The sequence below is a fragment of the Merops nubicus genome, unplaced genomic scaffold (assembly GCF_000691845.1).
Source record: "Merops nubicus isolate BGI_N331 unplaced genomic scaffold, ASM69184v1 scaffold8667, whole genome shotgun sequence".
NCBI classification, from domain to species: domain Eukaryota; kingdom Metazoa; phylum Chordata; class Aves; order Coraciiformes; family Meropidae; genus Merops; species Merops nubicus.
Genome location: NW_008620942.1, coordinates 20,610 through 37,483, shown reverse-complemented (window position 1 = coordinate 37,483; position 16,874 = coordinate 20,610). Strand labels below are relative to the sequence as shown.

At 36.4% G+C, this 16,874-nt stretch overlaps 1 protein-coding gene across 1 annotated transcript in view; it reads left to right on the top strand.

Moving 5' to 3' along the window:
* Positions 1-16,874, top strand: part of KIF21A (kinesin family member 21A) — a gene marked incomplete at both ends in the record, with an annotated part of 50,149 nt that overhangs the window by 14,024 nt on the left and 19,251 nt on the right. The window contains 15 exon segments of the mRNA XM_008944274.1: positions 110-305; positions 1,131-1,320; positions 2,067-2,130; positions 2,891-3,094; positions 6,483-6,521; positions 8,820-8,904; positions 9,086-9,203; positions 10,414-10,602; positions 11,534-11,733; positions 12,143-12,250; positions 12,754-12,822; positions 12,931-13,142; positions 13,808-13,961; positions 14,353-14,553; positions 15,892-15,993. Coding sequence (XP_008942522.1) covers positions 110-305; positions 1,131-1,320; positions 2,067-2,130; positions 2,891-3,094; positions 6,483-6,521; positions 8,820-8,904; positions 9,086-9,203; positions 10,414-10,602; positions 11,534-11,733; positions 12,143-12,250; positions 12,754-12,822; positions 12,931-13,142; positions 13,808-13,961; positions 14,353-14,553; positions 15,892-15,993 — 2,131 coding nt within the window.

Genomic DNA, 16,874 nt, shown 5'->3' with positions numbered 1-16,874 from the left:
AATGGTATGAAGTTGCTATTTTTGTTTCACCTTCTACCTGAAGCCCTGTTAGCTTCTCTCTATTCTTTGTTCCTGATGTGCAATGCTGACTTATGTTTCTGCCTTCCAGTCAAACGCTCATGATAGCCTGTGTGAGCCCCTCAGATCGAGACTTCATGGAAACCCTGAACACACTGAAGTATGCCAACCGGGCGCGGAACATCAAGAACAAGGTGGTGGTTAATCAGGACAGGGCCAGCCAGCAAATAAACGCTCTGCGCAGTGAGATCGCACGGCTGCAGATGGAACTCATGGAGTACAAAACAGTAAGTTGGTCCTCTTAGGATTTTCTCTGGTTTAAGATGCTTATAGTTCTACAGCTTGTTTTTCTTTTGGCTGCTTCCAGTATACACAGTAAAAAATGTGAATAGCAATAATTTAAACAACACTTCTAATTCTAGTCGTATCCATATGTTTTTAGAAAACTTAGATTGCATCACCAGAGAAAAGGTACATCAACGAATGCCAATGACCTCAACAGAAGGTGCACGCTGTTGGCTTTGTGAAAAGCAGAACCTGACCTTGTCAGGCTCAGCAATGAGCAATAGTCACTTGTAAAGCAAGAGTGACCACGGTTTAGATTGGCACATAAACAAATAAGTAGTTACTGTGTATGGCTTTTAAGAACTTACCATACAGTTCAAAAACAAGTTGTGTTTTAGAAATACATTTTAAATTATATGTGAATACTCATACTGCACAATACCCATTTCTTCCTGAAATTGAAAAAAATAATCATTTCAGCAATAAAAGTGGTTACCAAACAGTATCCTCTTCTTTTGTTATCCTTAAGGATAGTATCCTGATTTGATAAAGAAGTGTCTTCTTATTTCTTTACTGCTTAAAGAACTTGTATTTCAGACTAAGATGGAATTACACAGGAACCAAATGCTAAGGTGTTTTCCAGACATGAGTGTTTTGAAAACTATTCATTTATCCATTGTTTTAAACTTTCTGAGAGAATTTTATCTTTTGCTATACCATGTATATTTGGAAAGTCAAGTAATCTGTGAATTGACTTTGCGAAGTTAAACTTTTTTCATAAGTAAACCAACCTTTAAATAGTAGTAAAATATGTTTACTTTCTTCAGGGTAAAAGGATTATAGATGAAGAAGGTGTTGAGAGCATCAATGACATGTTTCATGAAAATGCAATGCTGCAAACAGAAAACAACAACCTGCGTGTCAGAATTAAAGCCATGCAAGAGACCATTGATGCTCTGAGAGCCAGAATAACACAACTGATGAGTGATCAGGCCAACCAGGTGCTAGCCAGAGCAGGTATGCTGTGCATGCATGGTGCATAAACTGCTTCCTGAATTCATGAACTTAAATTGGTCATGTTCGTGCTTCATGGGTACCTTAGAATGATGTTATGCCTTTTTACCAGAAATGTAGGGCGTCCTTTGGCAGGGGTAGGCTCTCATCTGTTTCTTTCCTTGGTTTTTGGAGACTCCTATTAATAGAAATAGTTTTGTGTCCTGGTTTGACCACTCATTTAGGACTATAAGCAACATGAAATCTGAAATAATGTATTTGGATAGGAATTGTATGCTTAAACTACACGTGGACTTAAATATTTTGCTTTAGATGAGGACTTGGACACACATGGGTGAATGTTGTCTTGCTTTTCACTTCATAAAATAGCTAACCAATTGACTTACCATGATGGTTTTGTTCTTTTTGTGCACTGTTGGTCGGGTTACTCTTGATTTATCATACATGCATTGTTAAGAGGTACTAATATGGAAAACAAATGGAATAGAAAAATTGACTGGTAATAATCCTGGTGGTATGACACAGAGGAACCAAAAACTTAATGCAGCTTAAGCAGGAAATATATTTTGCAAATCAGAAAAGTTCTAAATGTGTAGCCCATATGACTGTTTTTCTTTGCTGGTACCTTGTGCTTATGCCTAGTAGCTATATTCAGATATTTATACTGTTACTATCTATTCTTAATCTTTCTCTTTTTTTTTTTTTTTCTCTCACACCCCTCCCTCCCCCCTTTTCTCTGTCCTTCAAAGGAGAAGGAAATGAAGAGATTAGCAACATGATTCATAATTATATCAAGGAAATTGAAGATCTCAGGTATTTGCATGATATGTATTTAAAGAATGTTTATTAAAACTTAAAAATAAGTGTTTGTAAGTAAATACTTCAGCTGTTTTCCAGTGTGGGGATTGATTTAGGACAGTGGTCCTTCAGCTTCTAAGACCATCTGGTCTTGCTTTTGGCCACAAAAAATTAAAAAGTTAAAGATGAAGCTGACAATAGAAATGAAAATAAAATTTTGCCTACATAATGATCATGACTTGATATTGTTGCGTAAAGGACAGCAAAACTTGGAACAATCGTTTTACAAATTCATCACCTGGTACATAAATTATAGTACTGAGAAATAACTTCTTACAATTGAGTGTTAAAAGCACCTTTCTTTTTAAATTAAAAAAGTATTAAATATCTTTAGAGACTTTAATTTTTTTGCATGATACACCTCCAAGAAACAGTGAAATAAACTGGCCTATTCCCAGTTAGTGTGTGTAGCTTTTGTGTAATGTGTAAGTACATACAGCATATGCAGATATGCATCTGTGTTTATATTTATGCAGACACATTTATATGTATTCTGTCTAGGGTGTATGATATATGTACAATATGCAGAACTGTTGGGTGAAATGGTCTCATAGGTATTTACTACACTTGTATTTTGTGAAACTTTACCTTGGTCTGTAGTGTCTTTGTAAACTGAAGGTAATGCATTGCACTTACAGGTGCTAAAGAGTATCCATCTCACACATTGGCAATGCTTGTGATTTATAGTCTACAATTTTAATATATTTTTTTTTAGAGCAAAATTGTTAGAAAGTGAAGCAGTGAATGAAAATCTTCGACGCAACTTATCAAGAGCTTCAACGAGATCCACGTACTTTGGTGGTCCATCAGCATTTTCTGCTTCTATGCTTTCTTCAGAGAAAGAGACAATGGAAATTCTAGACATAGCCAAGAAAGATCTAGAAAAGCTGAAAAAAAAAGAAAGGAAAAAGAAAAAGAGGTGGTGTATAAATTATAATGATATTTGTTTTCTCCTTATAGTTAAGAGTGTATTTTTTTTAACCACTGAAACTTAAAAATTCATTTGTTGCTGTGTGGGTTTGGATCCTAAACTGCTGCTCCTTCAAACTCTTTTACATGTTGAAGTTATAGGTGTTTTTCTTTTGCATCTTTTCTTCCAGTGAAGTATGCAGTATTTATAGAATGAATGTCTGTGTTGTAATGGATTTTTCTGTAAACTATGCACAATGGTAAAAGCACAGGTGCTCTTGTTGATATTAAAAAAGAAAAAAATTTAAAAAAATGCATCTGAAATTCAACAGAAGTTTCTGAAAACAGAAATTACAAAATTTCCTGTACTGTGTGTCAAAACTGAAACAACTTTCTGAAGAAAAGAAATTCTGAATAACTGGGAACACTTTGGTAGCTCTTGGAATGGCTTCTTTTGCTTTATCTTCTGCATTTATGAATGTTTTTAATTTGATGTTTCCTAATTTTCTGCAGCATCATGCTTTGCTGGTTTTTGCTGTCCAGCTTCTCACCTACTAATATGCTCATAGACATTGATATAAATGCCTGTCCAGACAGCAGTTAGTACAGCGAGGATCTGTTTGTGTACTCTGAGACTGGAGCCATTAGAGATCTTTTTCCCTTTTCCTTGAAATTTTCCACACTTCTGATCTCTTTATGCTAAAGGCCCTTCAGACTTCAATTTAAAAGAGTATAAGACAGAAATACTGTTGAATGATAAAGTACATTTGAGTTAGTAGTATCTGTAATTTGAGGTCATGTATCTATAAATCCATTCACCACACAAATATCTGATACTTGTAGAGAACACTCATTTTAATAACAACTAGATTCTTCCTTAGCATATAATTTTTCAGGAAACTCTTACACTTGTATGGGAATTGTGATAGGTTTTTGTCTCGTATTTGTAGGAACTTGAGGAGAGAATGGAATTTCAAATGAAACAAGCAGAATGTTCTGGGCTGTCTTCAGTCAAAGACTTTAATATGTTTTTTTAACTGTAAATGCCAGAACAAAGAGATTTAATTTTATGTTTCAACACATTTTAAAATCAAGAATGCATTTAAATACATGCTTAGATAGAGCCCCAGTTGTGAGGTTGGGACCTGAATATTAGGTAGCAGATAGATTTGTGACCGGAAAAAAGGTAAATTACTAGTTATATGGAGAAATATCTCTTATTGCAGGAGATGATCACTTAAAGAAAAATTGCAAGTTTTACCCTATATACAGTAGTAAGTAAAACATATGTTTGTCTGTTTTGTGGGTTTTCTTGTGTGTTTGTTTTTCTGAAAACACAGTCCAGTCACTTTCTCACAGCAGCACAATGATTCTGTGAATGGGCTAGCCAAGTGGTCTGATCCACAAGTAGGGACCACTTGTCATAAACTATTTTTGAGATCAGTTTTCTATCCTACCATTATAGAATAAGAGAACCACAGAAAAAATTAAGTTGGATGAGACCTGTTGATAGATCACCCTCCATCTTAAAGTAGGTCTTATGTTTTACAGAATGGGATCATACTCTTCAAAGTGCTGGTAAGGTTTGAATCTACCTCCTGGCCCATCTGTGGACTGCTTTGTAATATTTCTGAGGTGCATATGTTAGGAAAAAAAGTCCTTAGAGGCTAAGGAATGTTAGAATTTGAGGGATTATGCATACAGCTTGTCATACTTGTTACCTGTAGAGTGCTTCTGTCTAAGTAATGAAGCTCAAAGGCTGTGTTCAGGATATATCTCTATGAATTCTTCTTCTGTTGAAATTTCAGGATTTGGCAATGGGTATGTTCACGTGTTGTGAAGGGACAATTTACCCTCCAGTTTGGTAGGGATTCTTTGCTCTACTTCTGTCTCCTACAGGCATTTAGCTGCTTTTACTGTACTATTTCTTTTTAGGGTTACTGTTCTTTTACAGTTGTCTAACTAGCATTTTCCTATTAAAATGGCATTGGTAAGTCTAGTTACTAGTTCTGCCCCATCTACTCTCTTTCTTGATCTGCTTGTCTCCCGGCTATGGGTCAGTATGATGAAAGGTGCATCATTTTAAATACGTGCAACTTAACTAAATTGTTGTGAGCTAGCCCGAAGATCTAAGAGCCAGTTTCTGAATGAGCAGCACGTATGTACTGCTATAAATCTGTAGCCTTTAATAAGCATATGCCATAAAGTTTGTCAAAAACAATTGACACAGCAGTAATGTTTTGGCTATTGAAATACATGGTCAATTGGAGTGTCCCACAGTGTGACCTACTCACCAGAAGCTCCAGAGCAGACCTCCCACATCCCTTTCAATCATTAGTCTACTTTACATACCTAGTAACCTTTTTTGACTTGTCTTTTGACTTCCATAACCTTAATTAAATTAAATTAGTGATAAAATTACATGGAGTTCAGCATATTCACTCCTAACTGATAATGAAGGAAGATGGCATATAAGGTGAAAAGGCAGCAAAAGCTCTTGCTCACAACTTGCTCATAAAAAGATCGTGAGGAATTTCAGTAGGTTAAATTTAAGTCATCTCTATGCTTTTGTGTCATGCAGACATTTCTTTAAAAATACATCCACATTTGTTCAAGAGGAAAAATTACAAGTAAAAATACTAACAGTTTGTCCATCTCATTGCTTCTGATGCATATTTTTGTTAATTAATTAAAAAAGTAACAAGCAATCATGAGCATGTACTTTTTAAATCCCAGAAAAATAAACCACAGTTTTGTGCTTTTTATTTAAAAACAAAACCTGAACCCTTAAACAAACAAACAAAAGCAATTTGAAGATTTTTATATTAATTATATTCATAATATATTATTTAGAATATTAGTAATAAGATTTTCTCAGTACTATTTTATATTAGAATATGTTATCATTACATATAAAAGTATTGCATTGGTTTTTTTTTTTCCTGATATATTCCTGAGGATATATAACTTTGATTCAATGGCAGAACTTCTTGCAATGTTTAGTATTTTACCTGCCAATTTTCAGAGGAGAGGAGAAAGGTTCTTCTATAACTAATATTTTTTTTAAAAAAATCCATATTAGAAATAATTCTCAAAGTTAAATATATTGTCTATATCTAAAACCTCTTCCATAGTGTAACTTGAATTTACAGCTGTTGACAGTGACAGATTAGTTAACCTACAAATGCTTCTCCCTTGTTTTCTGTTTACTTTCCAACTGTACAAAATGTATTGCCTTTTTACTACTTGTTGTTTCTTGATGGTATCTTTTAAAATTTTGTTTTGAAGTCCACAAGCTCATATATCATTTTTTTACCTTCTTATCACTTTTGCTTTTCACTGTCTGGTTTGTCCTTCATTGGCTTGGCCTTCCAATACTGTACCTCGTGCTTTTGAAGGCTACAGAAACTTGAGGAAAGCAGTCAAGAAGAAAGAAGGTTGGAATATTTCCCAGGTTTTTAATTACCTGTCATTTCAATTAACTGATTTTCATACATGAAAAGAAGTGGGGCAGTATCATAGGTACTTGAAGAGTAGTTAATTTGACTTTTCAATTCTTTCCTGTGTTTTGAGCTTCAATAAGTGTTTTTACTGGAATAAACCTCTGTTGTGGAGTTGAGGTTGACTTTGGGATTGCAATGTTGAGCAAGTGTTTGTGGGGAGGTGGTGCCTTTGGGATTTGCTATAGAATTAAGTAGATTCTGTCTTGCATGACCTGTATGGGATGAAAGGCAGAAGGAGGTGGTTGTAGCTCACATGGTATGAAATGTGTAGCAGGCAGTATACAATAATAATTATTTTGGCATGTAGGATCTTGGACCTTCACACCTCAGTTAAGTCTCCTTCTTTTATTATTGAAAGCATGTGACTAAAATCTTGACTATTCCTTCCATTCAGTTTCAGCAAAAGCAGTAAATAATTAGTCATAAGCAGCAGTTACAGGCTCTAAAAAGAGAGATATACTGACATTAAAAATGGAAGTAAAGGAACTTTTGTTTTTCAGCTGTCTACTTTGGTCCAAAAATCCCCACTGAATTAATGCAGAATATGCAAAGCCACAGATCAGTAGCACACAAATTAAGCAATACAGTTCTGCCTGGGAGAACTGCTGGCTCTCTTTCCTCCTGTTTCTTCCCTTTATCAGGCAGAACACGAATTCTCTGTAGTGGTTAGCTCTGTGCTGTGTGCCCACAGGAGGCAAACCGGGGATTTGCCTCAATCTGCATGAAGACTTGCAGCTAAGATCTGTTATTGTTTATGCTCATTAACCAACGTAAACCAGAACGTGTTGTGGGCTGAGTGAGATGAGAATCTGTGGAAATGAGATAATGTGGCTAACCTTGCCTCTTTGGCACTTTTTTTGTGTACAAATCTGGTTAGGCTTTTTAATTCCAGCCTCCCTGGCTACTGCATGGATTCAGATTGTCCAAGCAAAAGCTGCCTGCCTTGCACATGGTCAGCTGTCGCTGGATTTAGTTTCAGTGGCGATGAGTGGGGCAGAAGGAACCAGCCGGCACTGAGCAGGTTAAAAAAAAATTAGTATAACGAAAAATCGTGTGTGTGAAGAAGCACTGTGTGACTTAAAACTAGAGCTCTGCTCTAAAAGTAGCTGTCAGTGGAGGAAGAGGCACATTTCTAGTTATCCGGCCTGACCAGTGACAGCACATAACTTGCCAGACTTCCATGCAGCTGAAGTTAGGTGTGGTAGGTTCCACATTACGCATTCCTAGCCACTTTTTTTTTGTTATTACCCACTGTGGTGTCTAGCTGTGCTCTATCACAATTTCCCATCTATTTGGGATGGTTTGCATTTTGCACATAGTGTTAGAGGGATTGGCATTTGGAACGTGACAATTTGCAGAGTGCCATTGATTTTTTGATTTTCATATGATGTCTCAAATACGCACGAAAAAACATTAAAACTCATCCTAATGGCTCAGATACCAATCCTTTAAACAACACAAAACAAAATTCTGCTGTAATTTTCATAAGCCAGCACTACAGTTCAAGTTGCCAAGAGAGGAAAGAATACACACAGATACTTGAATCTTAAATAAGTTTTGAACCATAGTCTGAAAAACAAAAGCATGGAAACCTATGAAAATGTAATTTTAATGGCAGGGAAAAGTTTCTTTTGAGATGACAGCCTTATTGGAAAAGTTTGGTATTTCTTGACTCCTTTGTGATGTTGTATCAATTCCTATTTTGAGCATTGCCTTGATGTCAAGGTAGATAGCTGATCAGAAAAGCAGTTATAATATGATAAATTAGAATATTGTTTAAGGTTTATACGTACACTTTCAGATGTTTGTAAGCACCGTAGGCTCTGTTACAGCTTGAGAATGTAGTAATACCTGTAATGTGTGTTGTACCTGCACATAATGTTCTTCCTTTGTTTTGTAAAAGCTGTTCTGGGTACACTGCAACTTCCATGCAAAATGAGTACCGCTGTAGTATGTGAAGATATGTATTCTGATTGTCACAGTTGTGCAGAATGCCCTAAAACAATATGCTAACCATTAATATTATTTTGCATGCTAATATAAAGAGTTAATCATTATTTGATTATCTGCGGGTGTTTGGAAGTTGTTTCACCCACGCCCAACACCTATACCTTTGTCTAACTATGCTTTGGTTTTCATCTTTATTTGGAATTACAATTTATTGGTTTGGGGGATGGGAAGCACATGCCATTTCAGTTTGTAAATGTTTTGTGTCTGTGCCTCTTCTGCCAGTGTTAAAGAGGATAACACAGATAACGAGCAGGAGAAGAGAGATGAAAAAGGCACTTCGGAGAGAGAGAATAATGAATTGGAAGCAGTAAGTATTTAGATGTTTGGTTTATTTGGTCATTGTCTGTTTAAAGTTTTACAAGGCCATAGAAAGAAAAGTAAGAATGGGACAGATGAGTACTGTGGCTTTATAGTGATAGTCATAAGTGACAGGGTGATGGAAAAGTGTGGCAGTACTTGAACTTCTTTCTATTTTGTATATTTTTTAGGAGGAAGTTCAAGAAGTAAGTGATCATGAGGATGAAGAAGAGGAAGATGATGAGGATGAAGATGATATGGAAGTTGTTGAAAGCTCTGATGAATCAGATTCTGACTCTGATGAAAAAGGTCAGTGCAATATTTTGTAGAATTTTGCAAATACCATCTGTCATTGCTTGGGTTTTTGGTAGGCAAGATAGCATATTGTCAACCCACTGTCCATAACTCTTGGTGGACTGTATGTCTAGTGAATTCTTTCTTGGTTATGGTGCTAAAACATGTAATAAACGTCTGATCAAGTCCTCATACTGGCTTTAAAATTGACCAGAGGCTATCAGGTGTTTGATAACATTTCTTGCTTTGTTAGAATATGCAAAGTATGAGGTTTAAGTACTGGATTACTTTTACATCTTAGGACTAATCATGAAGGTAATAGCTTCCATTCAGTTAATTTGGAAATGAGTAGACTTTAATTTTGGAAGGCTAGAAGTACATCAGCTTTCCTCATTTTCCTGTGGCACATAAGTTAGGACTTTTAGAGTTAGAGACAGCATCACCAGCAGTTCTTTCTTGTGAATTGGGACAAACTGACAAACTAAGACTGGTTTCTTCTTGTCTGAGAGTCACACAAACCATTAGCAGGAGTTGCAGAACCAGGAAAAAAAAATCCTCAACCAACATCTTTATTCTGGAGCACATACTCTTAAGCCAAAAAAGGACCTAATTGACTAAATAAATTAATTTTAATTTATTATAAACTTGTGGGTTTTATAAGCGTGTGGGGTAGTGCTTTTCCCTTACTTTTTCCTCCTGCTTTTCTTATTCCCTTCACCATTCCATTTCCACGATTGAGGTGACTCCTCTCTTCTCAGAATTTTGGCTGTATCTTTCCAAGATCTAGAGAAGGGAAAGTCTGCCCTTGGAGTCTGTCAGCAGTCAAATTTTCCTTTTACAACCTATTTGGTTTATGAGTGACAGTTATTCTCCAGCCCTGAGGTGTGATTGAAGTCTCTCAGCCTTTTGTACAGGAAAGGACAGATTGCTGATGTTGAGATTTAAATGTGAGTAATTGGAGCTTATGGAGAAACTGTGATCCAATGAGAGACATTTTTCCATACCTCTTTCCCATCTCTGGAGAGTGTTTAAGGAGGAGACTTTATCATAAGTTGCTGATAATAGTTTTGCATGCTGCATTGTGCTTCGTGTAGAAATCTTCTATGCGTAATTTACATGCCAAGAAATGACCTTAACCTTGCAGGGGCCATCTATATTTATATGATCCTTGCTGTTACTTTATCAGAGGTCTTAATTTTTCATTACTTAAATCTTTTTATTTTAGAAAATTATCAAGCTGACCTGGCAAATATCACCTGTGAAATCGCCATTAAGCAGAAACTGATCGATGAGCTAGAGAACAGCCAGCGAAGGTTGCAAACACTGAAAAAACAGTATGAAGAGAAACTAATGATGCTACAACATAAAATTCGAGACACTCAGCTTGAAAGAGATCAGGTCCTTCAAAATTTGGGTAAGAAGAAAAAGTATCATTTAAATCTAGATGTTGTGTAAGACTGAGGTATTAAAATTGAAATTTTTGCTCCTTCCCTCACTTCCTTTTTCAACTGTAATAAGAGACTGCAGAAAACAGACATAGTTTTGTATCCATAATGCCAGTAAATCATACTTTACTCATTCTAGTGTCTACCAGAACCGAGAGAGGTTTTTCAAAAGGATACTGCTATTGACAGGTATTTGATTTGGTTGAAAAAGCATTTTTAGTTTTCTGGGAGCTCTCATTTTAACATAATCCTTGACATATTTCCTAAATTAAAAACTCTTTTCCCACTCCCTTTTCCCCCCCTCTTTCTTTTGATTTGCATAAAAATAAGAGCTTGGGTCAGTGACCTTTCAGAGATATGTTACTGATGGAACTTTTCAATATCTAATAGTAGTATGATGAAAACCTAACTCAGTTTCAAGAAGACCTAAGCCACAAATAGTTGAACTTTGGGGCAGTACTGGGGAAAGTGTTTTGTTTGTTTATTTCTTTTAAAAAATATACTATACATGCTTTAGCGTTATATACTCTATATGCTTTAGCTGTTCCCTTATTCTTCCTTAGGCCTTTCCTCTTGGTCAGTGCCAGATATTAGGCTTGATGTATCTTGGCACTGTTATGATCTTGTGCACATGTGTGGACAAGTGTGTGTGTATCTGTGTCTTCATGTGTTCCGATATTTGTTGTTTAGTGCAAAGAAATCAGAAGGAAAGTGTTAGTACTTGATCTCTTATTCAAGAATGTATACAAGGTGGACGGTTTGAAGCAGTGCAAGTAATAGGAGCTAGAGACAAATTAAATTTTCCATAGATATTGCAGATAATGCCAAAAGCAGAGGAAGCAGGAAGCTAAGTGAAAATATCTGGAACAAATTCAGATTGAGAATTCCCTTTTGCTCTAGGTTCTGTAGAGACCTATTCAGAAGAAAAGGCAAAAAAAATCAAGTCAGAATATGAAAAGAAACTCCAAGCCATGAATAAAGAACTGCAGAGACTTCAAACAGCGCAAAAGGAACATGCACGACTGCTTAAAAATCAGTCTCAATATGAAAAGCAACTGAAGAAATTGCAGCAAGAGGTGACAGAGATGAAGAAAACCAAGGTATATTTCAGTACATTGAAGTATTGTACAATGAGCATTGACTGAAAAACAAGTTGAAATCCTCTGTGCTTTATCTACCAGATAACTCTGTTCTTGCTGTCAGCTGGGTTAAAGTCTGAAAACAGGAAAGATGTGAAGACTGTGAAGATATGAACGTTGTTCCTGGGTGAGAGGGGTGGCTTTTAGGTTTAATGAACAGAAATTACGGCATCAAAGGTGGAGAAGCTTGTACTATTTGTTAGATGTTATTCAGCACTGAGTGAAGAAGACACATTAGATGAAGGACATAAATTGCTAAAAGCATGTAATATACTGGAAGATGGCAATATGAAAAAGAAACTTGTCTAGAAAGGGGCAGGGATCAGCAATTCAGTGTAAATAGCTTTTCTAAGTGATGCCCTCTTTACAGGTTCGCTTGATGAAACAAATGAAAGAGGAGCAGGAGAAAGCTCGAATGACTGAGTCTAGAAGAAACAGAGAGATTGCACAGCTTAAGAAGGAGCAACGCAAACGAGAGGTGATTTAACAGACGAAGCTTTCATTTGGAAGAAGCATCTGTCGTTATGATGCGCATTTGCTTGCAGGCACACGCTGTGTGTGTATGTGCATTCACTGAGGCAGACATGTACCTGTATATTTTTACCAGTCACAACGCACATAATTTGGTTTGATTTCTACGCTGAGTTCCTACCTTCAGGTGATAAGTGCAACAGAAAATAGAAGACTTATTGAATATGTATATAAGTATTATTTCATTAGTGAATCTTCACAAAACTGTTGTTATCATCTTGTTTGCATGCAATCTTCTGATAGAGAACTGATACAGTGAAACACTTATTTTCATTCTGCACTAGAAAGAGCAAGAAACAATTGCCACTTTACCACTTCAAGTCACAACAGTTTTGCAAACTTATGTTAGTGTGTAAAGGGACTTTTTTTTTTTTTCCTGTTTTTAGTATAATATAGTCCTTGTGGCAGGTAATGGAAAAAATATTATGTGCTGCTTGTTTTTTTTCACAGCATCAACTCAAGCTCCTGGAAGCTCAGAAAAGAAATCAAGAAGTTATCTTACGTCGCAAAACTGAAGAGGTATCGTGGTAAAACAGTAATACATCTTTGAAAACAGAATGATGCTGTACTGCTGTCGTAGAACGCAGTTCTGGGGAGGGTTAACCATGTCCCTGTACTCTGTTTCAGGTTACAGCCCTTCGTCGGCAGGTAAGGCCTCTGTCTGATAAAGTGGCAGGAAAAGTAACTCGAAAGCTGAGCCTGCCTGAGCATCCTATACAGGAAGCAACTTCTAGCTCAGCAGTTGAGCATGATGGTTCAAGAACATCAGTACAGCAGAAGATGAGAATTCCTGTTGCGAGGGTTCAAGCATTATCTGTAACTGCAACAAATGGAACAGGGTAAAGATTAAAACTGTTTTGTATTCTTTTAAAGAAAATTGAAAAATGATTGGACTTTCTAGCAGATAATCTTGTGATGATACATATTGCAATAGTCATATTTTTCAAACTGCTCATAAAATGGACATTTTATGATACTCACATGCAATTTGAGTTTTGTGGGTTTAAGGCAGTGTGGAATAGTATCAAACTGCGTTAAAGAACAAGTCACATGAACTGGATTTTAAAATTTTGGAGTTTCTTAAACTACACATAAAGAGGAGTGTCCTTGGTGCTCCAGTGCCTGCAGCATTCTGAAGTACAAAGGAAAAATAGTTGGAAAACACATTTTAATGTATTAGGTTTATTGGTGATCTTCCACTGTGGTTTGAAGCAGAAGTCCTTGTTAAAGAGGGACCAACTCTTAGGTGCATTTGATGTCAGTGGTGTGTCATACCAGGTGCCACAGCGTTTGATACCTGTTTTTCATATGCACTGTATCAGAGCACAGTGGAGGTCAGGGCTGGATTCATGTACCTGTATGGAGCAATGAAACACTGCAAGAAATTCTGCAAGGAATTTTTGAGTTGTCCATGAAAAATACTCTGGCTTGAACATTTTCACATTCAAAGGCATAACTGGAGTACTTTAGACTTAGCTGTATGTTTCTCTTGAATTGACCACAGAAAGAAGTATCAGCGGAAAGCAGTGACAAGCAGAGTTTACTCCTCAAGGGCTGCCAGGATGAAGTGGCAGCTTCTCGAACGCAGAGTGACTGATATCATTATGCAGAAGATGACCATTTCCAACATGGAGGCAGATATGAACAGGTTACTCACGGTGAGTGATCCACTATGCACTGTTGGCTCTACCATCATGTTAAATAAAGAGAGCACTGCATTTACATTTGCTGAAAAGGAATTTCTGTCGTGATGGCATAGGCAAAGTGATTTGAAGTCCGTCGCAGTCAATGAAGACACTCAACCCTAGCAAGCATTTTGAAATGGGATTTCTGTGCCTAGTGAGAAACAAAAAGCACATTAACACACACAAGCATGTGCAAATATATTAATATATTCACCTGTAGAACTCCTTCCTATAGAAATCATGATATGTTAATTGAAGTATAATGAGGAAAGGAAAACAACAACTAATAACAAAAAGGCATTTAAATGCCTAAAGTTTTAACTAATTTCCTTTTGATGTAATATTATGTCTTTGGGCAAAGTAGCAACGTGAAGAACTTACAAGAAGAAGAGAAAAGCTTTCAAAGAGAAGGGAGAAGCTCATCAAGGATGGAGGTGGCAGTGAAGTGGATAGAAATGTCCAAAACATAAATGAAGAGATGGAGTCGCTAACTGCAAATATAGACTACATTAACGACAGCATTTCTGACTGCCAAGCAAATATTATGCAAATGGAGGAAGCAAAGGTGGGTCAAATAATGATGCAAAAATAGTAAAACAGGGAAAAGAAAAGCCAACTGTGTTAGCCTTGAAAATGTTCTCATTTAGAAATTAGTTTTGTTTTAGCTGTATAATTATTGAACCAGGAAGTGAAAATTGGTGAAAACTTGGATGAAGTTACAAATGAAGGGTGTTTATGCAACTGAACTTCTAGATCTTAGTGTTAATGTCAAGAGTGTAATGCAAGTTAAGATTGTAAAGCATTTAAATGTCAAAGCTGATGCTTTCTGTTCTGCTGGCATTAAATTAATGTCATTTTGGGGACTGAAGTCTAGCAGCCTGTATCCTCTTCCTGCATCTGTTGATATGCTTCCATACCCTTGTGTTGATTTTGTATACTTTACGTAAATTCTCACATACAAGAATATATTTAAATATATTTAAATTATTCATATTACATTTTAGTATATTTTCAGTTATAGAACAATGACTTTCTATAACTAAAGAAACTTTTCAGGCAAAGTTGCTTGTTTGGGGTTGACATTTTCAAACAATAATTCAGTAAAAAGTAATTGTCTGTTACGAGTGATGTAGAAATTTGAATGTTAGCAAGTGCAGTGAAAACCAAATATGAAAACTCATTATAATGAGCATCACACCTTACATGATCTAGCAGGAAGAATCCATCACGTACAGTCTCCTGGGTCTCTTGGCACATGGTAGCATGAAGTCTGAACAGCAGTACTTATCAACGTTTGTTTATATGGCAGCGTTTGTGTTCTCCCTCTCACACCTTGGGCTAATCCATGCTTTACTGCATGTTACATCGCCAGCAGCTTCTACTATTTCAGTCACACCAGGGTTTCCTGAATTTAGGACAGCATGGTGCAGGGTTATAGGAATTCATCAGTAAATAGGTGGTGAAAACAAAAGGCTTAATAATTCTTAATCAGAGTGCTTAATATTGACTGAGAATCATTGGAAGAGAGATAAGGAAAAGATTAGAGGGAGAAGTCTTCAAATACATGAAGGGTGCAGAGACTGAAGAAATGACGGATTTCTGCATCCAAGCTTAGGTTATAGAAAAAAGGTGTCTGAGTTGGAGTTTGGTAAGAGCTTTCCAATATGAAAGTGAAGCACTGGAAGAGACTAGGAAGGCTGCAGAATCTGTATTGTGGGGTGTTTTGGGGGATAGTTTGGAAAAGAAATCTTTCAGGTGTGGTTTACAGGTACCAAGGGATTAAACTGGCTGATATTACAGCATCTACAGTAATCACAGAAAACAGAAAAAATGAAAATGTTTAGCAAAAAAAAAAAAAAATGCATTTTTCACAGTTGGACTGTTTTTATTGTTACCTGCTTAGGAAGAAGGAGAGACCTTGGATGTGACAGCAGTGATTAATGCTTGCACTCTGACAGAAGCTCGCTATTTGCTTGATCACTTCCTCACGATGGGTATCAATAAGGTAATGCATGAAGGGAAATGTGTGTGCCAGGGCTAGGCCATGTACCAGGGGCAGAGGTGTGCTGACTTAAAGGCTGGCTGGTCTTCATTAGACAGAGCAAAGCTACTGAAGCATTCTGATTCTCAGTGTGAAGGCCCATGAGGTCCGTTGCCTGTTTTTCAACTCCCAGTAGAACTTACTTAATTCTATTAATTACCTCATGATGTTCCTATAAGAACATTAGCTTTTCATAATCAAATAAATCTCTGTTTTTCAATAAGCTCCCAAAGGATGCTCAGGATCTCTTTTTTTAAAGACTGGTTCAGCCACTTCCTCTAAAATAGGAGCCTTTAAAAAATTTGTCTTAAGGTGTATATTGATGTGTGGCATACCTTAGTCAGAATTCTGCTATTGAGTACAGCAATATGGCCTTTTTCTGAAAAACTTTGGGACTAATGTTTTCAAAATTACTATTTGGCAGTTTATAACCCTGTGCACACATGTATCATATGCTCTTGCTGCTGCTTTTATTTGTTATTTTTTATTTGAAGGGCACAGTCACTGAATCAGAGATTTCAAGGCTATTGAAATGGTCATTGGGTCGGTCCCACTGACCAATTCTCTGGGGTTTTTTTTTGTTTTTTTTTAATTCTTGAAACATCACTATGCAGGTAATAAAAAAGTTTGTTCTTATTGTAAACAACAAATTTTGGCTTCTGCAAATTTCAGTCTTTTGGGTTTTTTCAGCTCTTGGGGTGAGTTGAATGGATCTTGCAGCAGAGTTAATGAGAAAAGTGCCTCTGACTTACTCAGTTAACAGTTTCTTCTTGTTGTGATAAAAAGCTTCATTATGTGGAGGCGTTTCTTCACTTTCTGATAAGTAATAATTATGTAGGAACATA